Source organism: Moschus berezovskii, chromosome 22 (genome assembly GCF_049115385.1).
Source record: "Moschus berezovskii isolate FMDL1 chromosome 22, NW_MosBer_1.0, whole genome shotgun sequence".
NCBI lineage: Eukaryota > Metazoa > Chordata > Mammalia > Artiodactyla > Moschidae > Moschus > Moschus berezovskii.
Window position 1 is genome coordinate 1,911,510 of NC_142481.1, and position 20,460 is coordinate 1,931,969.

At 44.4% G+C, this 20,460-nt stretch overlaps 1 protein-coding gene across 1 annotated transcript; it reads left to right on the top strand.

Annotated features, from left to right (window-relative positions):
• Window positions 1-380: 380 nt before the first annotated feature.
• ZIM2 (zinc finger imprinted 2) lies at window positions 381-20,204 on the top strand. The gene is made up of 7 exons (XM_055410619.2): window positions 381-435; window positions 3,336-3,837; window positions 5,543-5,646; window positions 6,250-6,297; window positions 9,610-9,736; window positions 12,118-12,210; window positions 13,792-20,204. Exons 2-7 carry the CDS (start codon window positions 3,459-3,461, stop codon window positions 14,742-14,744), a joined length of 1,704 nt encoding a protein of 567 aa, XP_055266594.2. The 5' UTR covers window positions 381-435; window positions 3,336-3,458; the 3' UTR covers window positions 14,745-20,204.
• Window positions 20,205-20,460: the final 256 nt, after the last annotated feature.

The following is a 20,460-nucleotide window of genomic DNA, read 5'->3' on the forward strand; positions in this document are numbered from 1 at the left end:
GGACACTGAAAAACATGTTCAAGCTTTCATAATTATTCAATATAATTATTCATAAATATTCAAATAATTACACCGGTCCAGAGTGTTACGTGGTTTATAGCATAAAAATTTGGTCGGTGGCACACCCACAGTGAGAAGGCTTTTCACTGCATACTGTTTATTTTTTTTTAAATTTTAAACCACGTGCTAACAACTGAAAAACTTAGTAAAGCACCTAAAGGAAGTAGTCCTCCGGCCCCTCCCAGCCCTCTCTATGCAGCGTGGTCCTCGCGGGCCCCCCAGCGGAGCTGGCCGGAAGCTGCCTGCGTTTTCTGAGCGGCGCTCCGGCCTTCCCACAGTGCGCACGCGCAGACCGTACGTTGCGCATGCGTCGCGGATTTGCGCGGCAAGTCGGAGGTGGAGGGGTTCGGTCAGGCGAGGGTGTCCGTCTGTGAGGTGAGCGCGCGGCGGCCCGGGCTCGGGCCCGGACGCGAGGGAGGGGAGCTGGGGGCGAGGGGACGGCTCGAGGGCAGGGAGGTGCGGGCGTCCCTGAGAGGACGCCGGGACAGACGCGCCCCTTCGCGGGGAAGTCGATGGGAAGGGAGGCGCGAAGGAGCGGCCCTGAGGGGAAGGGGTGCGGGAGGCCGCGCGGCGAAGTCGGCTCTGAGGAGGACACGGCGGCCTCCCTGCTGCTCACGCCCTGGCTTCCTGCCAGTGCTTCCTCGGCCTGAAGGCCTTTCGGAAGGACGGGTTCGTCCGTCCTTGTCCTCCCGCTTCGAACACTTTCCTCCCCACACCCAGGACCGCACAGACCCTCCCTTTTTAGGGCCTCTCCGCTCTCCCGGCCGCAAGAACGCTTTCCTTCGTCCTTGAGGACCCTCCCCCTCCTCCTCTCGGATCCCTGCCCTCCCCTTCGAGGACCGCACGGGCCTTCCCCTTCAGAGACACCTGTTGGCCTCCTCAAGGACTCCTGCTCTAGAAAACCCTGCTTCCCCCTTGAGGACCCCTCCCTTCCCTTCTCTTCCCGCCCCCCCCCGTTTCGAGGATCCCCCAGTTTTCCCCCTCAGAGACCCCCTGCCTTCCCCTCAGAACACCCTCCTTCCGCCTGGAGGACCTCCACACTCCCCGTCGAGGATGCCGCCCAGCCCTCCCTCTAGGACTCTACTCTTGCTCTCCCCCACCAGAACCACCCTTGTTCCCCTTTGAAGACCCCTGTTCCTCTCCAAACCCCCTGTCCCTTCCCCCCAGCCTCGCCCACAGTCAGACCCCCCTTTTTCCTTAGGCCCCCACCTCTCCCCTCAGCCTTGGCCCTGCCTTTCTCCCTCCCCTCTGTCCTGCTCCTACGTCTCTCCAGGCTCCCCTTTATCTACCCCAGAGGCGCTTCTTCATTCAGCTCCCCCTTTACCTCCTGTCCCACCTTCATCTGTGTTTTTCCCCTGGCTCTGGCCCACCTCTGCTCTCCCAGCCCTTACCTTCCCTCAGCTTTCCTGCTGTCCCCCACTTCTGCCTTGGCCCTGGTCCTTCCTTCCTGCTCCTTCCTGCGCCTCTTCCCTCAGCCCTCCTCCTCCTCCACCTCTCCTCTCTGTATCCTTTCCCTCAGTCCTGGCGCCGCCCCCCCCCGCCCCCCCCTTCTCTCCTTAGTTCTGCCTCTCCTTTCTGCTCCTCCTCTACCTCAGCCCACACCTTCTCTCTGGGTGCCTACTCCCTGGACACCTCTCCTAGCCCAGATTGGTTCTTCCTCTTTATCTTGCCCCCCTCCTCCTCTGCTCCAGCTCTGTATTCTGCCTGGCCTTGCTTTACTCCTTTCTCCATACCTCAGCACTTCTCTTTTGGTGGCTCCCTTCAGTCCCTGCTTCCTCCTGCCACAGCCTCTGCCCACCTGGAATCTCTTGGTCTCCACTCCCTTCTCCCAACACTCCTCCCCATTTCTCTGGAATTTCTTCCCTACTCTGAAATCAAGGAACCTACCACCATTCATACGTTTTTTAGGGACTCTCTGGATTTTTTTCCCAAATATTTAACATTAGCTGCTTTTATTTCTACTTTTCCCTCTCTGGGAGGAGAAAGGATTGTGACTCTAGCTTGGGACCTGGCTAGCCTAGGGAGGCAGGCTGCCAGGATTTCACAGTCATTTCTGCTACTCCTTTCTCAGAATCTTAACACTGCAGCCTGTAGAGTTAGAAATTCAGTTCAGTGGGGGTATTATACATCCAAAAAAAGAAGTAATAACAAATTTAAAATTGATGGTAGGTGGAAAAGTATTTAGAAAAAATTACAGTCTTCTCATAGGTTATTCCCAGAGAAGGCAATGGCACCTCACTCCAGTACTCTTGCTTGGAAAATCCCTTGGGTGGAGGAGCCTGGTAGGCTGCGGTCCATGGGGTTGCAAAGAGTCCGACGTGACTGAGCGACTTCACTTTCACTTTTCACTTTTATGCATTGGAGAAGGAAATGGCAATCCACTCCAGTGTTCTTGCCTGGAGAATCCCAGGGACGGGGGAGGGTAGTGGGCTGCCGTCTATGGGGTCGCACAGAGTTGGACATGACTGAAGTGACTTAGCAGCAGCAGCAGCATATGTTATCCAAGACTAACTTCTAGCTAAAGAATTAAAATGTTTAAATAAATAAGAAAATATGTTTGAATATTTAACTGATCTCTGCCTTTTTCTTACAGATTTGCATGATTTCTTTATATGTTTTGCATATGAATTCAGTCCTTTGTAGGATGAATGTATTGTAATGATCTTTCCTCATTTTGCATTAACTCATTTTTAAAATGATATTCTTATATTCTTAAATGATATTCTTATTCTCATCAGTTAGTTCAGTTCATTGTGGTTGGGGGTTCTAGTCTCTTCCCTTCAGTGCCATTTGTGAGGTTTTTCTAGCCCGTGTCTGTGGATCTTCTAGACCTGATACTGTGACCTGATACAACCTGTCTGTAGATGTGCTGCTGCTAAGTCACTTCAGTCGTGTCCGACTCTGTGCGACCCCATAGACTGCAGCCCACCAGGCTGCCCCGTCCCTGCGATTCTCCAGGCAAGAACACTGGAGTGGGTTGCCATTTCCTTCTCCAGTGTGTGAAAGTGAAAAGTGAAAGTGAAGTAGCTCAGTCGTGTCCGACCCCCAGCAATTCCACGGACTGCAGCCTACCAGGCTCCTCCATACATGGGATTCTCTAGGCAAGAGTACTGGAATGGGGTGCCATTGCCTTCTCCTGTAGATGTGCAAATTTGTGTGAATATTCATTTTAGGCATTTGTGTGAAATGAGCTAACTTTCTTTGATTCACATAATCTCTACTGTCCAGTTAAACTGTGCAAGCCATTTGTGAGTCTCTCTGTATAATTTCTGCAGATCTTAAGGTTTCTGACTCTTCTTCATCTGATACAACTCAGTCCACCATCTTCCACAACAGTGTGCTTTGAAGCAGCCTGCCTTTTAGAGTATCTCCATCCTTTGAAGGATCAAGCTGTAAAAATGCCCCACGTGAAAGATGTTTTCAATACCTCAAGGAATCCCCAGCTTGTTCATCTACGTGATCAAGAAGAAAATCCAGAAACCACCCCCATAAGAAACCCAGAGGCTCCAAGAGCTTCTCATCAAAACTTTAGGTATTTTCAATCCCTGTCAGTGACAGGGCCACACCAAGCTGTGAGCCAAATCCAGGAGCTCTGCTGGCGATGGCTGCAGCCAGAGATCCACACCAAGGAGCAGATGATGGAGCAGCTGGTGCTGGAGCAGTTTCTGAACACCTTGCCAGAGAAGGTTCAGATATGGGTGAGGTCAAAACAGCCCAAGAACAGCAAGGAAGCAGGAGACCTGGTGGCAGACTTGATCCAAGCATGTGAGGAGGAAGGTGAGAGGAGGGACTTTTTGAACATGTGCTGTATGCCTGGCACGTAAGAGGGAGCTAAGTGAAAGCTTGTTAAATGAATGAATTTTATGATCTCCAGTCTAATCTTATGTGAAATGAAAGAAACTTGAGGTTTGGCTTTTGCTTTTAATGCTATTTTCTGAGAGTATGCCTTCTCTCTGCTTTGTTCCCCACCCTTCCACATTTTATTTTGAGCCTAAACCTTAGTGTCAGCACAAAACAATACACAGTCAAAAAAAAAGAGGGCATGCGATGTGGGAGATATGAGACCTGAAATTTAAATTCTGTCAAAATCTGACTGGTCTCTTAGAAACTCAGAGTTACTAGATTGGAACTAAGGGCATTTCAGTGATGATAGAAGAAAGCCATTCACTCCTAATATCAATTTGAATGAAATTGATACTAAAAACAAAGTTGAATGAAATTGATACTAAAAACAAAGCATTGTTTGTATATATATAAATAGACAAGGAGAGAAAGGCAAGGGAACAAGACTGGGATGTGGACCAGTGGGATGGGTTGATTACATTGAAAAATATAAACAAGTAAATTTGCAATAAACGAGGGTCATGCCTGGCTGAATGCTGATGTATCAAGGAGTATGATTAGTCCAGTTCTGTGCACTTGCATTCATTAAAAGAATTTTGAAGATGCTAATAGTAAACATGTTGGACACTTAAACTGTACTACATTCTAAATATTTTATAGTAGTGCTTTACTTCTCTTAGTAGTTCTTGAAATAGGTATTACCCTCCTTCCACAAATGAGAAGACAGAGGCACAGGGAGGTTGAATAACTTACCTGTGAAAGTGTTAGTCGTTCAGTCGTGTCTGACTTTTTGACCTCCGCCAGTGGAATTCTCCATGCAAAAAGACTGGAGTGGGTTGTCATTTCTTTCTCCAAAGGATTATGTCTGAGCCACCAGGGAAGCCCAACTTGCCTGTGGTCCACAATTAGTAATTGGCAGTCAGGACTCAGACCTGCGTGGCTGGCTCCAGAGTCTGTCCTCTTATTAATCATGGCTGTTATACTGCCTCCAGTGAACATAGGGCATATTGTCCCACAGAATTTTTAAACTTGGTCAAAGGCACAGCCTTTGATGGAGCTGGAATTCAAGGGAAGGGAAAGAGCTTGCTAGGGTATGAGAAAGAAACTATAGAATTGTGAAAGGTACTCTTGGAAAGAGACCACAAGCAAGGAATGACTTCAGGTTTCATAAGGGAAGGTGGTGGTCATCTTCTAGATCCCTGAGTGAAAAAAATGTTATAAGAGTTGTCGGGATTTTTTTTTTTTATGCCAGCTTTGTGCTTCACATATGTAATGTTTAATCCTCACAGGAGCCCATAGAATTAGAGATATTATCGTAATTTTCATGTTACAATTGAGAAACTGAGGTTCCCTGTTGACTAAATGGATGGTGAAGCTAGGACCATTGATACAAATAAAGAGGGAACTTTTTTTTATTTGGAAGGCACTGAAAATCAGTTGAAGCATTTAGAGGTGGGAGATAACCAAACCTATTCTCTGGAATTGCCACACTGAGCTGAGAAATGTTTTTTTGGTCTTTCTCTTGTCATAGGAAGTGCTGCTTCCGCCCATGGCAGGTGAGGGGTTGGCAGGCTACGCTCTGTGTCTGTGGGTGCTGCCAGACTGGACTCAACTCTATGGTCATTCCTTTCCCTTCTAGGTTCCTCTGCTGAGAACTCTGTTCTTGCAGAAAAGAGAAACACCAATGAACACCAAAAGGAGGACACAAAGATGTCTGACAGTAAGCCGTTTGTTAGATCTCAGGTGAGTCAGGTTTTCTCCTGACTTAGTTCTCCAGTGTGAGGAGCTCCCCTTTCTGATTTCTAGACCTCCCCTATCTAATTAAACTTCCTCATTTCCTTAAAGTCTTTATATAAACTTTACCTAACTGAGCCTTTCCCTGGCTTCTGTATCAGAATTTTCTTCTGACTCTTTGTATTTGCTTTCCTGCTTTTTCTCACACTTATTGCCACCCCCACATACCATATCTTTACTGTTTTCTCTCTTTCCCTCTCTCAAATTAATTTTTCATTGTTTATTATTCCATTTTATCTCCACTTTTGACTTAATCAAAGCAACCTTCATGTGATTTGTACTATTATTGTGCTTCTTTTTATATATGAAATAACTGTTGTGAATTTTAAAAAATTTGCTCCTTAATGTTCTTGTTAAATCATGTTTTGAAACCTAGAAGAAGCTAACATGATGTGCTTCCTTTAGAAAAAAATTCATGGGTGGGGGAAGGCGTTTGACAATTAGGAAAACAAAGTGTTTAAAAATGCTCCTTGAGGGAGAGATATGGGGAAAAGGGTTGAGAAACATTGTTCTAGATGATCTGTTCCTGAGAATAGCCCTCTGTCCCTACAGTGTTCATGTCAAGGATCCCAAGTGAAGATGCCCACAGAGACTACTGAGGTAATATAAAAGAATTTGTAAGTGGGTAGATTATGACAAACTTGGGGCACCTTCTTCATCTAAGGGGCAGCTGTGACTCAGCTTCAGCTGATGGTGCCATGTGAGAATGTGGACCCAGATCTCTAGATCTTCTGATTTTTTAAAGAGAAGTCAAAAAACCCAACTAATATGAATTATACCAATATTTTGGTGTTGGCAAAATTTGAAAAAAGAATAAAAAACACATGTGAGCCAAATAAACTCCTCTTTAGAAGCTGGGCAGTCAGTACATACTCTCTAGTTCGTTGATTTGCATAATATTTCCATGAAAACACAAAAGATGTATATTAATAAAATGGGTATCATAGTCTTATGTAGTCTTCCAGTACCTGCTTTTTACACTCACCCTTCTGTTACCAAAAACGTTGCATGTAATTGTAATTAATTAGTTTGTATTGCTGGATTATTATTCCATGGTGTGATGATATGTGTGTTAGTCACTCAGCGATCATGGCATCCAGTCCCATCACTTCATGGCAAATAGATGGGGAAACAGTGGCTGACTTTAGTTTTGGGGGCTCCAAAATCACTGCAGATGGTGACTGCAGCCATGAAATTAAAAGACGCTTACTCCTTGGAAGGAAAGTTATGACCAACCTAGACAGCATTTTAAAAAGCAGAGACATTACTTTGTCAACAAAGGTCCGTCTAGTTAAGGCTATGGTTTTTCCAGTAGTCATGTATGCATGTGAGAGTTGGATTATAAAGAAAGCTGATCGCCAAGAACTGATGCTTTTGAACTGTGGTGTTGGAGAAGACTCTTGAGAGTTACTTGGACTGCAAGGATGTCCAACCAGTCCATCCTAAAGGAGATCAGTCCTGGGTGTTCATTGGAAGGACTGATGTTGAAGCTGAAACTCCAATCCTTTGGCCATCTGATGCGAAGAGCTGCCACATTTGAAAAGACCCAGATGCTGGGAAAGATTGAGGGCAGGAGGAAAAGGGGACGACAGAGGATGAGATGGTTGGATGGCATCACCGACTCAATGGACATGAATTTGGGTAAACTCCAGGAGCTAGTGATGGACAGGGAGGCCTGGGGAGCTGCGGTTCTTGAGGTCGCAAAGAGTCGGACATGACTGAGCTACTGAACTGACCTGAAATGAACTGAGTCGCTCAGTTGTGTCTGACTGTTTGCAACCACAGGGACTGTAGCCTGCCAGTCGCCTCTGTCCATGGAATTCTCAAGGCAAGAATACTAGAGTGGGTTGCCATTCCTTTCTCCAGGGGATCTTCTCGACTCAGGGATTGAACCCGGGTCTTCTGCATTGCAGGCAGATTCTTTACCATGTGAGCCACCAGGGAGCCCCAATATCATAATACCTTTATCTCTTCTACCATAAGTGAATGTTTGGGTCTTTCCTAGATTTTGGAGGTTATAAGACAGTACACATAAGCAGATATACCTAGGAATAGGTGTATTTCTGGACCCAAAGTGGTTTACCAATTTACATTTCCCTGGTGGCTTAGACGATAAAGCATCTGCCTTCAATGTGGGAGACCTGGGTTCAGTCCCTGGATCTACAAGATCCCCTGGAGAAGGAAATGGCAGCCCTCTCCAGTACTCTTGTCTGGAAAACTCCATGGACGGAGGAGCCTGGTAGGCTACAGTCCACAGGATCGCAAAGAGTCGCACACAACTGAGCAACTTCACTTTCAGCATCTTTTAAGAGGTCTCAAAAGTCCACATTCTAAGATTTTCCTTGGTGGCCCAGTCAGTAAAGAATCTGCCGGCAGTGCAGGAGATGGACGTTCAATCCTTGGTCAGAAAGATCCCCTGGAAAAGAAATGGGAACCTACCCTCTAGTATTCTTGCCTTGGGAATCCCATGGACAAACGAGCTTGCCTAGGGTGGGTGGGTCTCAGAGCGCCGGACGCGGCGGAGCAGCTGCACCACTGCCACCAGGAGCCCACGTTCTGGGCTGCGTGTGGCGTGTCAGACGTCCAGAGTCCTGCCGGGTGAATGGGCATAAAGGCATACTATGTTAGTGTGAAGTGCATGTTCTTGTTATAGTGGCTGTCTCTTCATGTTTATGAACTATGTGTGTTTTATGGATGAGTCACTGAGGCTTTAACCTGTCCACACTCACAGAGCTTATAAGAGAGAACCAGAACTTAAACCCACCTGTCTCTTTTTCCTGGGATTGAGGTATACTGCTCAGCTTTTATTTGCATTTTCTCTCTTTATAAAGGAACTCAAAAGGATCTTTGTCCTCCAACACAAGTCTCTAGAAGTTAGCAGCAGGAGCTATCTTAGAAATGTTCCCACTGCTCTCGGACTTCAAGACCAGAGACAGATATACTTCTTTTTTCTCTTTCTTTTTTCTGTCTTCAATTTTGAAAGTGTGATAACACATTTACAGGAGTCTTGGAGGGTCCAGAACAAAGGTACATTTAGTCCCACTGTATAGTGGTTGGTGGTTTAGTTGCTAAGTCATGTCCAATTCTTGTGACCGCATGGACTGTAGCCTGTCAAGATACTCTGTCCATGGGATTTTCCAGGCAAGAATACTGGAGTGGGTTGTCATTTCCTTCTCCAGGGGATCTTCCCGACCCAGGAATCACACCCAAGTCGCCTGCATTGCAGGCAGATTCTTTACCAACTGAGCTATGAGGGTGCTATGAGGGAAGTTCCACTATAAATTACAATTATATTTAAGTGGATAAATTAAGACTTTTAGTTGGACTTTCAATATCAAACTCAAAATTAATAGAATGAATAAAAGTAGAAGGATATAGTAGATCTGAAGAGCACTATGAACCAACTCAGCATAATTCAGATATATGTAGTTTTCATGCAACAAGAGAATCCAAATTCTATTCAAGTTCCCATAGACTATAAACTAGGAGACACTGGAACATATCCAGGGACATAAAGTGCAAAAATTTCATGGTCTGAAGGTATTAAAATCATATACAGTCTATTCTCTTATCACTGTAGAATTATGTTAGAAATGAATACCAGAAGATACTGGAAAAGAACCCACATGTTTTCAAGTGCAGTGTGACATTTCCCAAGAGAGATCTGACTTAGCCATTGAAAGCTGCTATAAAGTTCGAAGACTGAAAACAACAGAGGGTGATTGCCGAAAAGAAAGCATTTTAATGAGAAAGACTTAAAGATACACTTCTAGGTCCCTGAAACCTTGGGATTAGAGTCTTTCTGCTTGTCTGAATGTCTGCTTCATGGTCAGTCCCCTCTTATCAGGCACCTTTCCCCTCTTTGGGATAATTCCAGATTTCAATCATTTAGGAGTATGTCTGGCATTTCAGGAATTGGTGACTTTCGAGGATGTGGCTGTGGACTTCAGTCCAGAGGAATTACCCTACCTCAGTGCTTCTCAGAGGAAACTCTACCGGGAGGTGATGCTGGAAAATTACAGGAACCTGGTCTCCCTCGGTAAGCTGTGATGACCAAAATTGTTTCCGGACATTGACATATGTCCCTAGTGGCAAAAATCTTTGGAAACAGGCTTTATTTTTCTTGTGTGTAAATTGGCACTTTCTCTATTATCTCAGAGTCTTTAGAAACCAGGCTGGGAGTTCCTGAGGGTGCAGGACAGAACCCCCAAGTTATAAGTCTCCTTCTTCAACAGGGTCAGTCAGTCAGTCCAGTCGCTCAGTCGTGTCCGACTCTGCAACCCCATGAATCACAGCACACCAGGCCTCCCTGTCCATCACCAACTCCTGGAGTTTACTCAGACTCACCTCCATCGAGTCAGTGATGCCATCCAGCCATCTCATTCTCTGTCGTCCCCTTCTCCTGCCTCCAATCCCTCCCAGCATCAGAGTCTTTTCCAGTGAGTTAATTCTTCTCATGAGGTGGCCAGAGTATTGGAGTTTCAGCTTTAGCATCTGTCCTTCCAGTGAACACCCAGGACTGATCTCCTTTAGAATGGACTGGTTGGATCTCCTTGCAGTCCAAGGGACTCCCAAGAGTCTTCTCCAGCACCACAGTTAAAAAACATTAATTCTTCGGCGATCAGCTTTCTTCACAGTCCAACTCTCACATCCATACATGACCACTGGAAAAACCATAGCCTTGACTAGACGGACCTTGGTTGGCAAAGTAATGTCTCTGCTTTTTAATATGCTGTCTAGGTTGGTTGTAACTTTCCTTCCAAGGAGTAAGCATCTTTTAATTTCATGGCTGCAGTCAGCATCCGCAGTGATTTTGGAGCCCAAAAAATAAAGTCTGACATTGTCTCCACTGTTTCCCCATCTATTTCCCATGAAGTGATGGGACCAGATGCCATGATCTTAGTTTTCTGAATGTTGAGCTTCAAGCCAACTTTTTCACTCTCCTCTTTCACTTTAATCAAGAGGCTTTTTAGTTCTTCTTCACTTTCTGCCATAAGGGTGGTGTCATCTGCATATCTGAGGTTATTGATAATTCTCCTGGCAATCTTGATTCCAACTTGGGCTTCTTCCAGCCCAGTGTTCCTCATGATGTACTCTGCATATAAGTTAAATAAGCAGGGTGACAATATACAACCTTGACGTACTCCTTTTCCTATTTGGAACCAGTCTGTTGTTCCATGTCCAGTTCTAACTGTTGCTTCCTGACCTGCATACAGGTTTCTCAAGAGGCCGGTCAGGTGGTCTGGTATTCCCATCTCTTTCAGAATTTTCCACAGTTTATTGTGATCCACACAGTCAGAGGCTTTGGCATAGTCAATGAAGCAGAAATAGATGTTTTTCTGGAACTCTCTTGCTTTCTCCATGATCCAGCGGATGTTGGCAATCTGATCTCTGGTTCCTCTGCCTTTTCTAAAACCAGCTTGAACATCTGGAAGTTCACGGTTCACATATTGCTGAAGCCTAGTTTGGAGAATTTTGAGCATGACTTTACTAGCGTGTGAGATGAGTGCAATTGTGCGGCAGTTTGAGCATTCTTTGGCATTGCCTTTCTTTGGGACTGGGATGAAGACTGACCTTTTCCAGTCCTGTGGCCACTGCTGAGTTTTCCAAATTTGCTGGCATATTGAGTGCAGCACTTTCGCAGCATCATCTTTCAGGATTTGAAATAGCTCAACTGGAATTCCATCACCTCTACTAGCTTTGTTCGTAGTGATGCTTTCTAAGGCCCACTTGACTTCACATTCCAAGATGTCCGGCTCTAGGTGAGTGATCACACCATCGTGATTATCTTGGTCGTGAAGATCTTTTTTGTACAGTTCTGTGTATTCTTGCCACCTCTTCTGTTAGGTCCACACCGTTTCTGTCTTTTATCAAGCCCATCTTTGCATGAAATGTTCCCTTGGTATCTCTAATTTTCTTGAAGAGATCTCTTGTCTTCCCTATTCTGTTGTTTTCCTCTATTTATTTGCGTTGATCGCTGAGGAAGACTTTCTTATCTCTCCTTGCTATTCTTTGGAATTCTGCAATCAGAGGCTTATATCTTTCCTTTTCTCCTTTGCTTTTCGCTTCTCGTCTTTTCACAGCTATTTGTAAGGCCTCCTCAGACTGCCATTTTGCTTTTTTGCATTTCTCTTCCATGGGAATGGTCTTGGTCCCTGTCTCCTGTACAATGTCACGAACCTCCGTCCATAGTTCATCAGGCACTCTTTATCTATCAGATCTAGTCCCTTAAATCTATTTCTCACTTCCACTGTATAATCATAAAGGATTTGATTTAGGTCATATCTGAATGGTCTAGTGGTTTTCCCTACTTTCTTCAATTTAAGTCTGAATTTGGCAATAAGGAGTTCATGAGCTGAGCCACAGTCAGCTCCCAGTCTTGTTTTTGCTAACTGTATAGAGCTTCTCTATCTTCAACAGGGTACCAATTCCCTAAACCTGACATCATCTCACAGCTGGAAGAGGAGGAGTCACATGCTAGGGAGGAAGACGGAAGTACAGTGACATGTCAAGGTGAGCAGTGAGCCCGGAATCTTGAGGAGACAACCCTGCTCAGTGAGCATGGGCTGGGAGCTGGTCCTCAAAGCCCACTCAGCAGAGGGAGAAGGCTGGTAGGTGCTTTCACCTCAGGGGCTCATTTGGCCTCACCACATCATGCTCACTCAGTACTTCTTTTATGTCCTCTCCAAAGCTCATCTCTTCCTCTCCCGCTCAGCTCCAGGGAGGCCAGTTTCCCTATCCTCTAGTGTTCAAGCTCCTGCATTCATTTATGCCTTTCCCGTGACAGCTGGAAATCACAGGTATTTCCTCTCTCACTGAGACAAGCAAAAACCTTGGTGTGATACCACTGCTCCTTCTAGCCCCACTCAGGGAGTTGACTTTATAAAGCACAAACTTTTGATCAGGTTCTTACCACTCTCAAAAGAAAATCCAAACTTCTAGCAAAACATTTAAATACATCCCAGTCTGGCCTAAAAGTCACATCCAGCTTCACCTTTCATAGATACTCCTAGTAGAACCCTGTAGTGCTGCTCCCCAGGACTGTGTACTTTCACAGTTCAGTGTCTGCTCAGAATAAGCTTGCCGCTAACTTCACTGCTCACTGAGCCCTAATGCCTTCCCCTCTTTTTCTGTTCCCAAAAGAAATTAATTCCCCAAATTCTCGTTTTGTACATTGTAGCCTGATTAGAGTCTTTATACAGACTTATGAGCATCCAGTTGGATAATGCTTTGCTCAAAATCGACGTTTCATAAATGTTAAATTGAATGGGTAAAACGAGAGATTGGGAGCCAAGAAAAGAGTTGGAATTCTCTTGCTTTATTCTGAGTAAGAGGTTGTTGACCGCTGTACTCCAGTGTTTCCCCAATAGTCCTACAGACTTACGATAATAGGGGTTCTTTAAAAAAAAATGTGTTCCCTAACAAGGTCAGTTAGAGAAGTGCTACCTCTCATATCTCCCCTCTTTGAGATCTGAGACGCTGGTTATGGGATCTGAAGAGTCCTACAAGAGTGAAAGCTGATTTGCATTACACGGTATCTCTCAGACTGACCTGACAATAGAATCCCTTTATGGCCACAGTTACTTTCAGTTCAGTTCAGTCGCTCAGTCGTGTCCGACTCTTTGTGACCCCATGAATCACAGGCCTCCCTGTCCATCACCAACTCCCAGAGTTCACTCAAACTCATGTCCATCGAGTTGGTGATGCCATCCAGCCATCTCATTGTCTGTCGTCCCCTTCTCCTCCCGCCCCCAATCCTTAGTTCCTCCAAACAGCAGTGATGTATCAAGCATGGTCTGGAAGTTGCAGCCAAAGCCTAGTCCCCCCTTTTTCTCTGGTTTCCTTCTCTATCCTGTCGGTATCTCTGGCATCTTCGTCAATCTTTAGTCCTCCTAGATGATCTTTTCTGCCTCACCCTCACCTGTCCTTGCTTACTCTCTTCTCCATCCTTCTCCCACTCTCTCCTTAGGTTCCCAGAAAACTCAATCCTCTGTACTAACTATTCTGTAATTTGTGGTCTCTTTCTTCTGTTTCTACTATAATGATGTTTCTCTCTGAGTAAAAATAGTAGAGGACCTTCTACATTTCTTTTAGATTGGGAGGAACAATCTGAAACCAAAGATCTAACTCCAGAGCAAAGCCTGCCTGTAGAAAAATCATCCTTGGGGGCAGGAATAGAGGATTTGGAGGCAGATGACTCCTGGTGTGCCCACACAGGAGAGTCTTCTGCTGATGATCCCCTGGAGTCGCAACAGGTCAAGCCAGCGGAAGTTTTGAGTCCCACAGAAATGACTGACCCGGAGACCCTTGCTCAGGAAGGAAGCCACGAGGGTGATCAACTAGAGGAAAGCTCAGAACTAAACAAACCATCGGAGAGTCTTCCTGGAAAGGATCCCCAGGAGCGCAGTACTCTTGGAGTCTGCACCAGGTCCCAGCTGGCCCACAACTTGTTTTTCCTCCAAGACAACAAACACTACAAATGTGAATTTTGCGAAAGAGATTTTAGTACCCGACCAGGCCGGGAGAAACACCAGCAGGTCCATACGGGGAAGAAGCCCTTTGTATGTAAACAGTGTGGGGAAGCCTTCTACCTCATGCCACACCTCACCAGACATCAGAAGACTCACGCAGATGGGAAGTCCTTGACCCAGCGTGCAGATGTCTACGGCCGCGTGAGAATTCAGGGTCAGGACTGCCATGAGTGTTTCCAGTGCGGCAAAGCTTTTATCCAGGCTGCACATCTTTTCCAGCATCTCAAAGCCCACGAACCAGCAAGAGCCCTGCCGCTTGAGTTGCCCCAAAACAAGATGTATTTGATTCGATATAAGCGGCAGCATGACTACATTGGAGAAAGAGCCTGTCAGTGTTGCGACTGTGGCAAAAGGTTCCGTCAGAGTTCACACCTCATCCAGCATTACAGGATTCACACTCCGGAGAGGCCTTACCAGTGCCAGCTGTGTGGGAAGTGCTTCAGCCAACCATCCTACCTCACTCAACATTACCAGCTCCATTCCCAAGAGAAGCCCCTTGAGTGCCGTTACTGTTGAAAAACCTCCCGTCAGAACATTCTCAACATCTTAGGCTTTCTCCTGGAGAGAGACCATTCAAGTGCTCTGAATGTAAGGTCTTCCACCAGCCCTCCCACCTTGTTAACAACTTGAAAACGTGTCATGGTGTAGTCAGAAAACAGCAAGCGGCTGCAAGGGGATAGAACAATCTTTTTGCAGATGGACAGTCAGCACGTGTTTCAGTCACTGAAGCAGAAAACCTTACAGAGTATTTTTGTTGCATGGGAAAGAAGCCGAGAGTTTTTGCCCTTCTGTGGTGGTGTCCATAGAATGGAGAACCTCGATTTTGACATCCCGACAAAAAATTTGTGACTGGCTGGTGGGCTTAACACAGACACTCTGTTGCCTGAATTTTTGCAGGAGTGTTCACATATAATATCTTTACCACATGGGATGTATCAGCAGAGGGCATAGTAAAAAGGTTTCTGAGGTGTACCTATAGTGCTCAGTCCACAAAGCTGAAGTAACTGGTAATGTGTTTACATAGCTCATAATTTTGAAAACATTGCCATATGTATTATTTGATCTTTTAAGGAATGCTGCACTGCACCTAGTTTGACAATACTTATTTCATATTTACAGATAGAGCAAACTTGAAACTCCACGTTGTCATTTGATTTGACCTGGGTTGTAAGTGCTGGGGCAAGAACTGAACCCCATCTTGGTTTGGTTCAATTATTTGGTTTTTGAGAGTCCATGAAGTACTTATTTTAAATCTTGATGCTCAACCCAGGTTTGTTTTATTCCTGCCACATCCTCTCTGAAGAAAAGTAACAGCTGTACTGACTGAAGCCACCTTCCTTTTTAGTAATTTCAATCCTATTTCATGTTAAATCTGATGGGGACACTTGTAGTGTTAGGGGATCAAAAAGATTTTTAAAGTGAAGTTCTGATAGCTATTTCTCTTACAATTTAGGATTAGATGAATATTGGGGACACTGATGAGGGAAGTATATTTTTGCTAAACACTTTTTTATAATTAGTCTTGTAGATCATAAATCTGCTACTGATCAAATAGAATTTTTTGTAATTTTATATTTGAGGGTTTGGGGTTTTGTATTTTTGAAAAAGGAAAGGGGTATTTGAAAGCTGTTTCTGTTCTTGGACTCTGGCATCATCAGCACAGCCAGCTTCAACCTAAAGTCGTATTTCTACACTGGGCATACTTCACTCAAAAGTATGAGCCACGGATTGCACTAAAAATCGCTTTTAAACCATACTGTTCTAATGTAAAGGTTTTGCATCACCAACTTGAATGATGGTCAGATACAAAGACACATGGGAACCAGGTGGACCTGGTGTCTCAGAATCTGACTCCTTGCCTGGCAGGGTGGGTTGTATCTATCATTATTCACTGCCTTGCTTTTTCTCATCCTGCCATTTCTGATCTATGGTGTGTGGCTCCAAAGTCAGGAAGTTAAAAACAAACATGACTCATTAGGACCTGCACCAGCCAAATGAGCACTTGCTCCACATGAGGGCTCACTCACAGCCCCTCTTCCTCGGTTCCCAAGGTCCTGATGAGGTAGCCCTCACTAACGCCCTGTTTCCTCCCACAGACCACCCTCCCCCACCCACTGTATGTTTGTTTCTGATCCTGCCACCACTGCCTCAAAAGAACATAATGTCAGTGTAGCTTATTGTTGATGTTGTTAATTAACCTTTATTTGTTTCTCTTTGTAATTCATAAATCTCTCTCAGGAGACACTTTGAGGAGAGCTTCCAATTTCTCCTCAGACTTTTACCTACTGAATTCTAGCATCTAGCAAGTGGATCTTACCTACAGCCGTTTTTACTCTCTCATACTATAATGGTGAATTTTTAATTTTCCTCATCCCTTCTACATTTAGTAATTAGAATTCTGTGAGGAAAAGTTGCTTCCCTATATTTTTATTCAGTAATTTATTTATATCAGGACGGATTTGTGGCATGGGCTGTAATTCAACACGACCATTACTTATTTTAGAATTGTTCCGGCTTTGGCCACTGGGAGTCCTTTCAAGTTGGCTCCTTTGCCTTTTCAACAAGACCGCTTCCTTTTGTGAACAGTTGTAACTTTTCCTTAATCTCTCCATTCAGCCCCAGGAAAACCCTGTCATTTCTTTATGATAACTTCTACCTCACCACTACTTGTGAAATCTGCTTCTTTCCCCAGGATCATAGCTTTACTCACGCCCTTGTCAGTCTGCCATTTCATTTCTTGCTTCACCATTTTTGCTAAATCTACATACTACCTCAATTATTATTTGTTTAACTCAGTTTCTTTCAATTGTGTCATCTCTGTTTTTTTAAACTTCAGTATATCTACCTAAAAAGGAAAATTTTAGATCAACTCAAAGTGTCTTACCCAGACCATAATCAAATTTTCCTAGTCATTTCCGAGATGTCCTTTTGTAGCTGGCTTATTTGAATCTGGATCCAAATGTGCTCCACTGATTGCATTTGGTTGTCTGATTTCAAGTTTCTCTTAATCTAAAGCAATCTCCTCTCACTTTTTCTTAATGTCTTGTGTGACCCCAAGAATAATGTAGAAATATATCCCTCTTCCACCCAGTTCCTAATATAGCTAACAGTTTTTATATTCCTTATATTAAAGTTTTAACTTTTTAAATTTAGAAGCACTCATTTTTAAGTTTATTTTTAATTCTGATAAATACATGACATAAAATTAGCCATCTCAAGGATTTTTAAGTGTACAGTAGTGTTAAGTGGAGTCACATTATTGTGCAGTGGATACTTAGGACTTTTTCATCTTGAAAAACTCAAATTCTGTATCCATTAAACAATAACTCCCCATTTTCCCTTCCCTCCAGCCATGGCAACCATCATTTTAGCGCTCTCTTTTTTTTTTAAAGCTTTGTGTGATTATGCAAGTAGTACTGGCAGAAACTAGGTCAGTTGTCCTGTGGAGTGTCCCCCCTTCTAAATGTGTCCCTTTACTTCCTGTGGTATCCTTAACTTGTCCCTCTCTATTTTCTATAAATGGAAGTTAACACTAAACTCTGGAGAATTTAATTTGATTCATCTTCAGCTGCTTTGGCAAGAATACCTCATACGTGGTTTTGTGTACTTCATATCATATCCCATCAAGCTTTTTGCCCTTCCCGAAGGTCTAGGCTCTTGAAGTCATTCTCCAAGCCACTGCACCATTCACAGGCAGGAAGGTTTAGAGTTTTCACCATCTGTGGACTCTTCACGACCAGCTGCATGTTCCTTCTTCACCACCTCTTCTAGGCTTTTCTTTATGTGCCTCCCTCCATTACTCCATCCTGGTCTTCAGATATTTGACTTAAGAAGTATGGAGACTCCTTGAGGGGGTCTGCTGTGGGCCATTTGTCGAGGACCCTGGGCCAAGGCTTCTTAAGAGGCCTTAACTCTGGAAAGCCAGGGAGCATCATAGTTGACTTGTTCCGATGCTTCTTTCATACCACAGATGGCAGCGGTGACAGCATGGATAGTTAACTCTGCCGGTCATCCCTGGACTAGTGGGAATTTATGGAATGTGCACAAGCCACTGCCTCCATACTTTACAAGCTGAACTCAAGCTGCCCGTGGCGGCAGGTATCTCAGCCTGTTAGCTCTCAGCTTGCTGCTCTTCTTGCTGCTGTTCTAGTGGGCCCCCAAGGATAATGCTATTCTTCCTGGCTTTCCCCAACCAATTCCTAATGCATCAGACAGTTTGGGCACTGCTCTTACACTCAGGTTAATATTTTTTAAATTTAGAAACATTCATGTTTTAAGCTTTCTTTGATTGTGCAAGTAATACATATCCTTTGAAGATAGTTAGAGAATACTATCATCTTTAAGATTTTGGGTTTTTTAAAAAAATATTTGTATTTCTCTGTCTTAGGTACACTTGCTGCTAAAAGAGGTATACACTGTTCAGACATTTTTTCCTGTGTATAGATTTGTATAGATTTTTAAATAAAATACTGTTTTAAAGGTTGCAATTTTTATTCTAATATATCATGAACATCTTCCCACATTCCTAAATATATCCCCCGGTTTCATCTTTCAGGACTTCCTGATACTTGGTTGCATAGGTGTGGCCTCGTTTACTTCACTAGATTTCTAGGATTGGAAACTGGGGTTACTGTTCTTTTATCTTTTTTATTCCATTGTGAACCTTTTAAAAATTTGATTTTATTTAGTTATAATGAACATACTGTATTATGAGGATGGGGGGTAGATTGGAAAGGAGCAGGGGGTTAAGAAGTACAAACTTGCAGCTATAAAAGAAGTCAGGCATGCAGTGTACAAATAGGGCATACAGTCAGTGTTGTGACAGCTTTGTGGTGGCAGATGGTGACTGGGCCCCTGGGGTGATCGGTGATGTATAAGAACACTCACTCCCTGTGTTGCACACCCGAAACTTAGCTCTTCCATGTGCGCTGCTTCCCCATTACCTCCTGGATCGTGGACTTTCCAACAGCAACTTGCTCTGGCGTCTTTGCATGTGGTTGTGTTCCCCAAGGGGAAGTTCCCAGCAACAGACTTTCTGGGCCAGAAGGTACATGTATCTTGAAGGCTTTGGAAGCACTCCTGGCTTCCTGCCTCAAGATCTAAAAGATTTTTAGATTTTTTTTGTTTTCTCTTGGGAGCAACTGAACTCAGCTCTCCCCTATACTCACTTTCTCCGTGAAGAATTTGCACTCTTAACCCCCCTTAGGGAATAAGAGTCCTGATGTCAGGCCTGGAAAGAGCCACAGATGAAGTAGTTTGTTCAGACCCTCATTTTATCAGTTATGTTAGGTTTACTTTCCTCGTTAAATAGTATTAAGCTTATTAAATAAACTTTCAGAAGCACAGCAGGCTAATACACTCCCCCGGGGTGCTCTCATCAGAGCACACACCCAGGACCATGCTTGTGCTCACTGGCTGAGGAGCCGCTTGGCAGGGCAGGGAGAGTGTGGGCTTTGGAACCAGGCCAACCCTGAAGCCAGAGCCAGCCCCCTCAGAGACTGATGAACCTCACTTTCTTAGGGAATGTGGTAGCAGTGCCTCCCCTTGGAACTCTTGAAAGGCCTGGAGCTCATCTGTGCAGCAGAGCCTAACAGTGCCTGGTACATAGGAGGCCCTCGGGGGGTGCTTAGAGTTCTCCTAGTGACAGCTGGTAAACCACAGAATTACAAACCACAGCCACACATCAGACACAACCACATCTCATATTTTAGTATTCACTGTACTTTAAAAATTTTTTTGAGTAAACATTTTTCATATAATTACAGATTTAAAGTTCTCTTTTTCTCACTAATTTGTAATGACAATTTAAAAATGACAGTGATGTAAAGGTTCGATTAACAGACCATAAAGCATTGTATTTGTAGTTGCTTGCTTAAGATAGATTTCCAAAAAGTGATATTACCAGATGAGGCGTGAAAAGCGTTTCTGTGGTTCTCAAAAGGTAGTGCAGAATTTGTTTCCCGAGGGGCAGCACTCACAGCCGCCAGCTAAGGGCGGGGTGGGGGTGGGGGATGGGCAGGGATGTGCATAGCTAATCAGTCACACTGGCCCTGAACCTAAAGACTGGCCCACAACCTTTCTTAGCATAGCACTCCAGATCAGACAGAATGAGCAGTTCATATTTGCAAAGAAATGACTTTGCCATGCCTGGTATAAATAAGCATTTGAACAACTTTGCCAGCATTGAATATTTATTACTTAAACCAACAAAATGTTTGCTTGTCTGATAAGC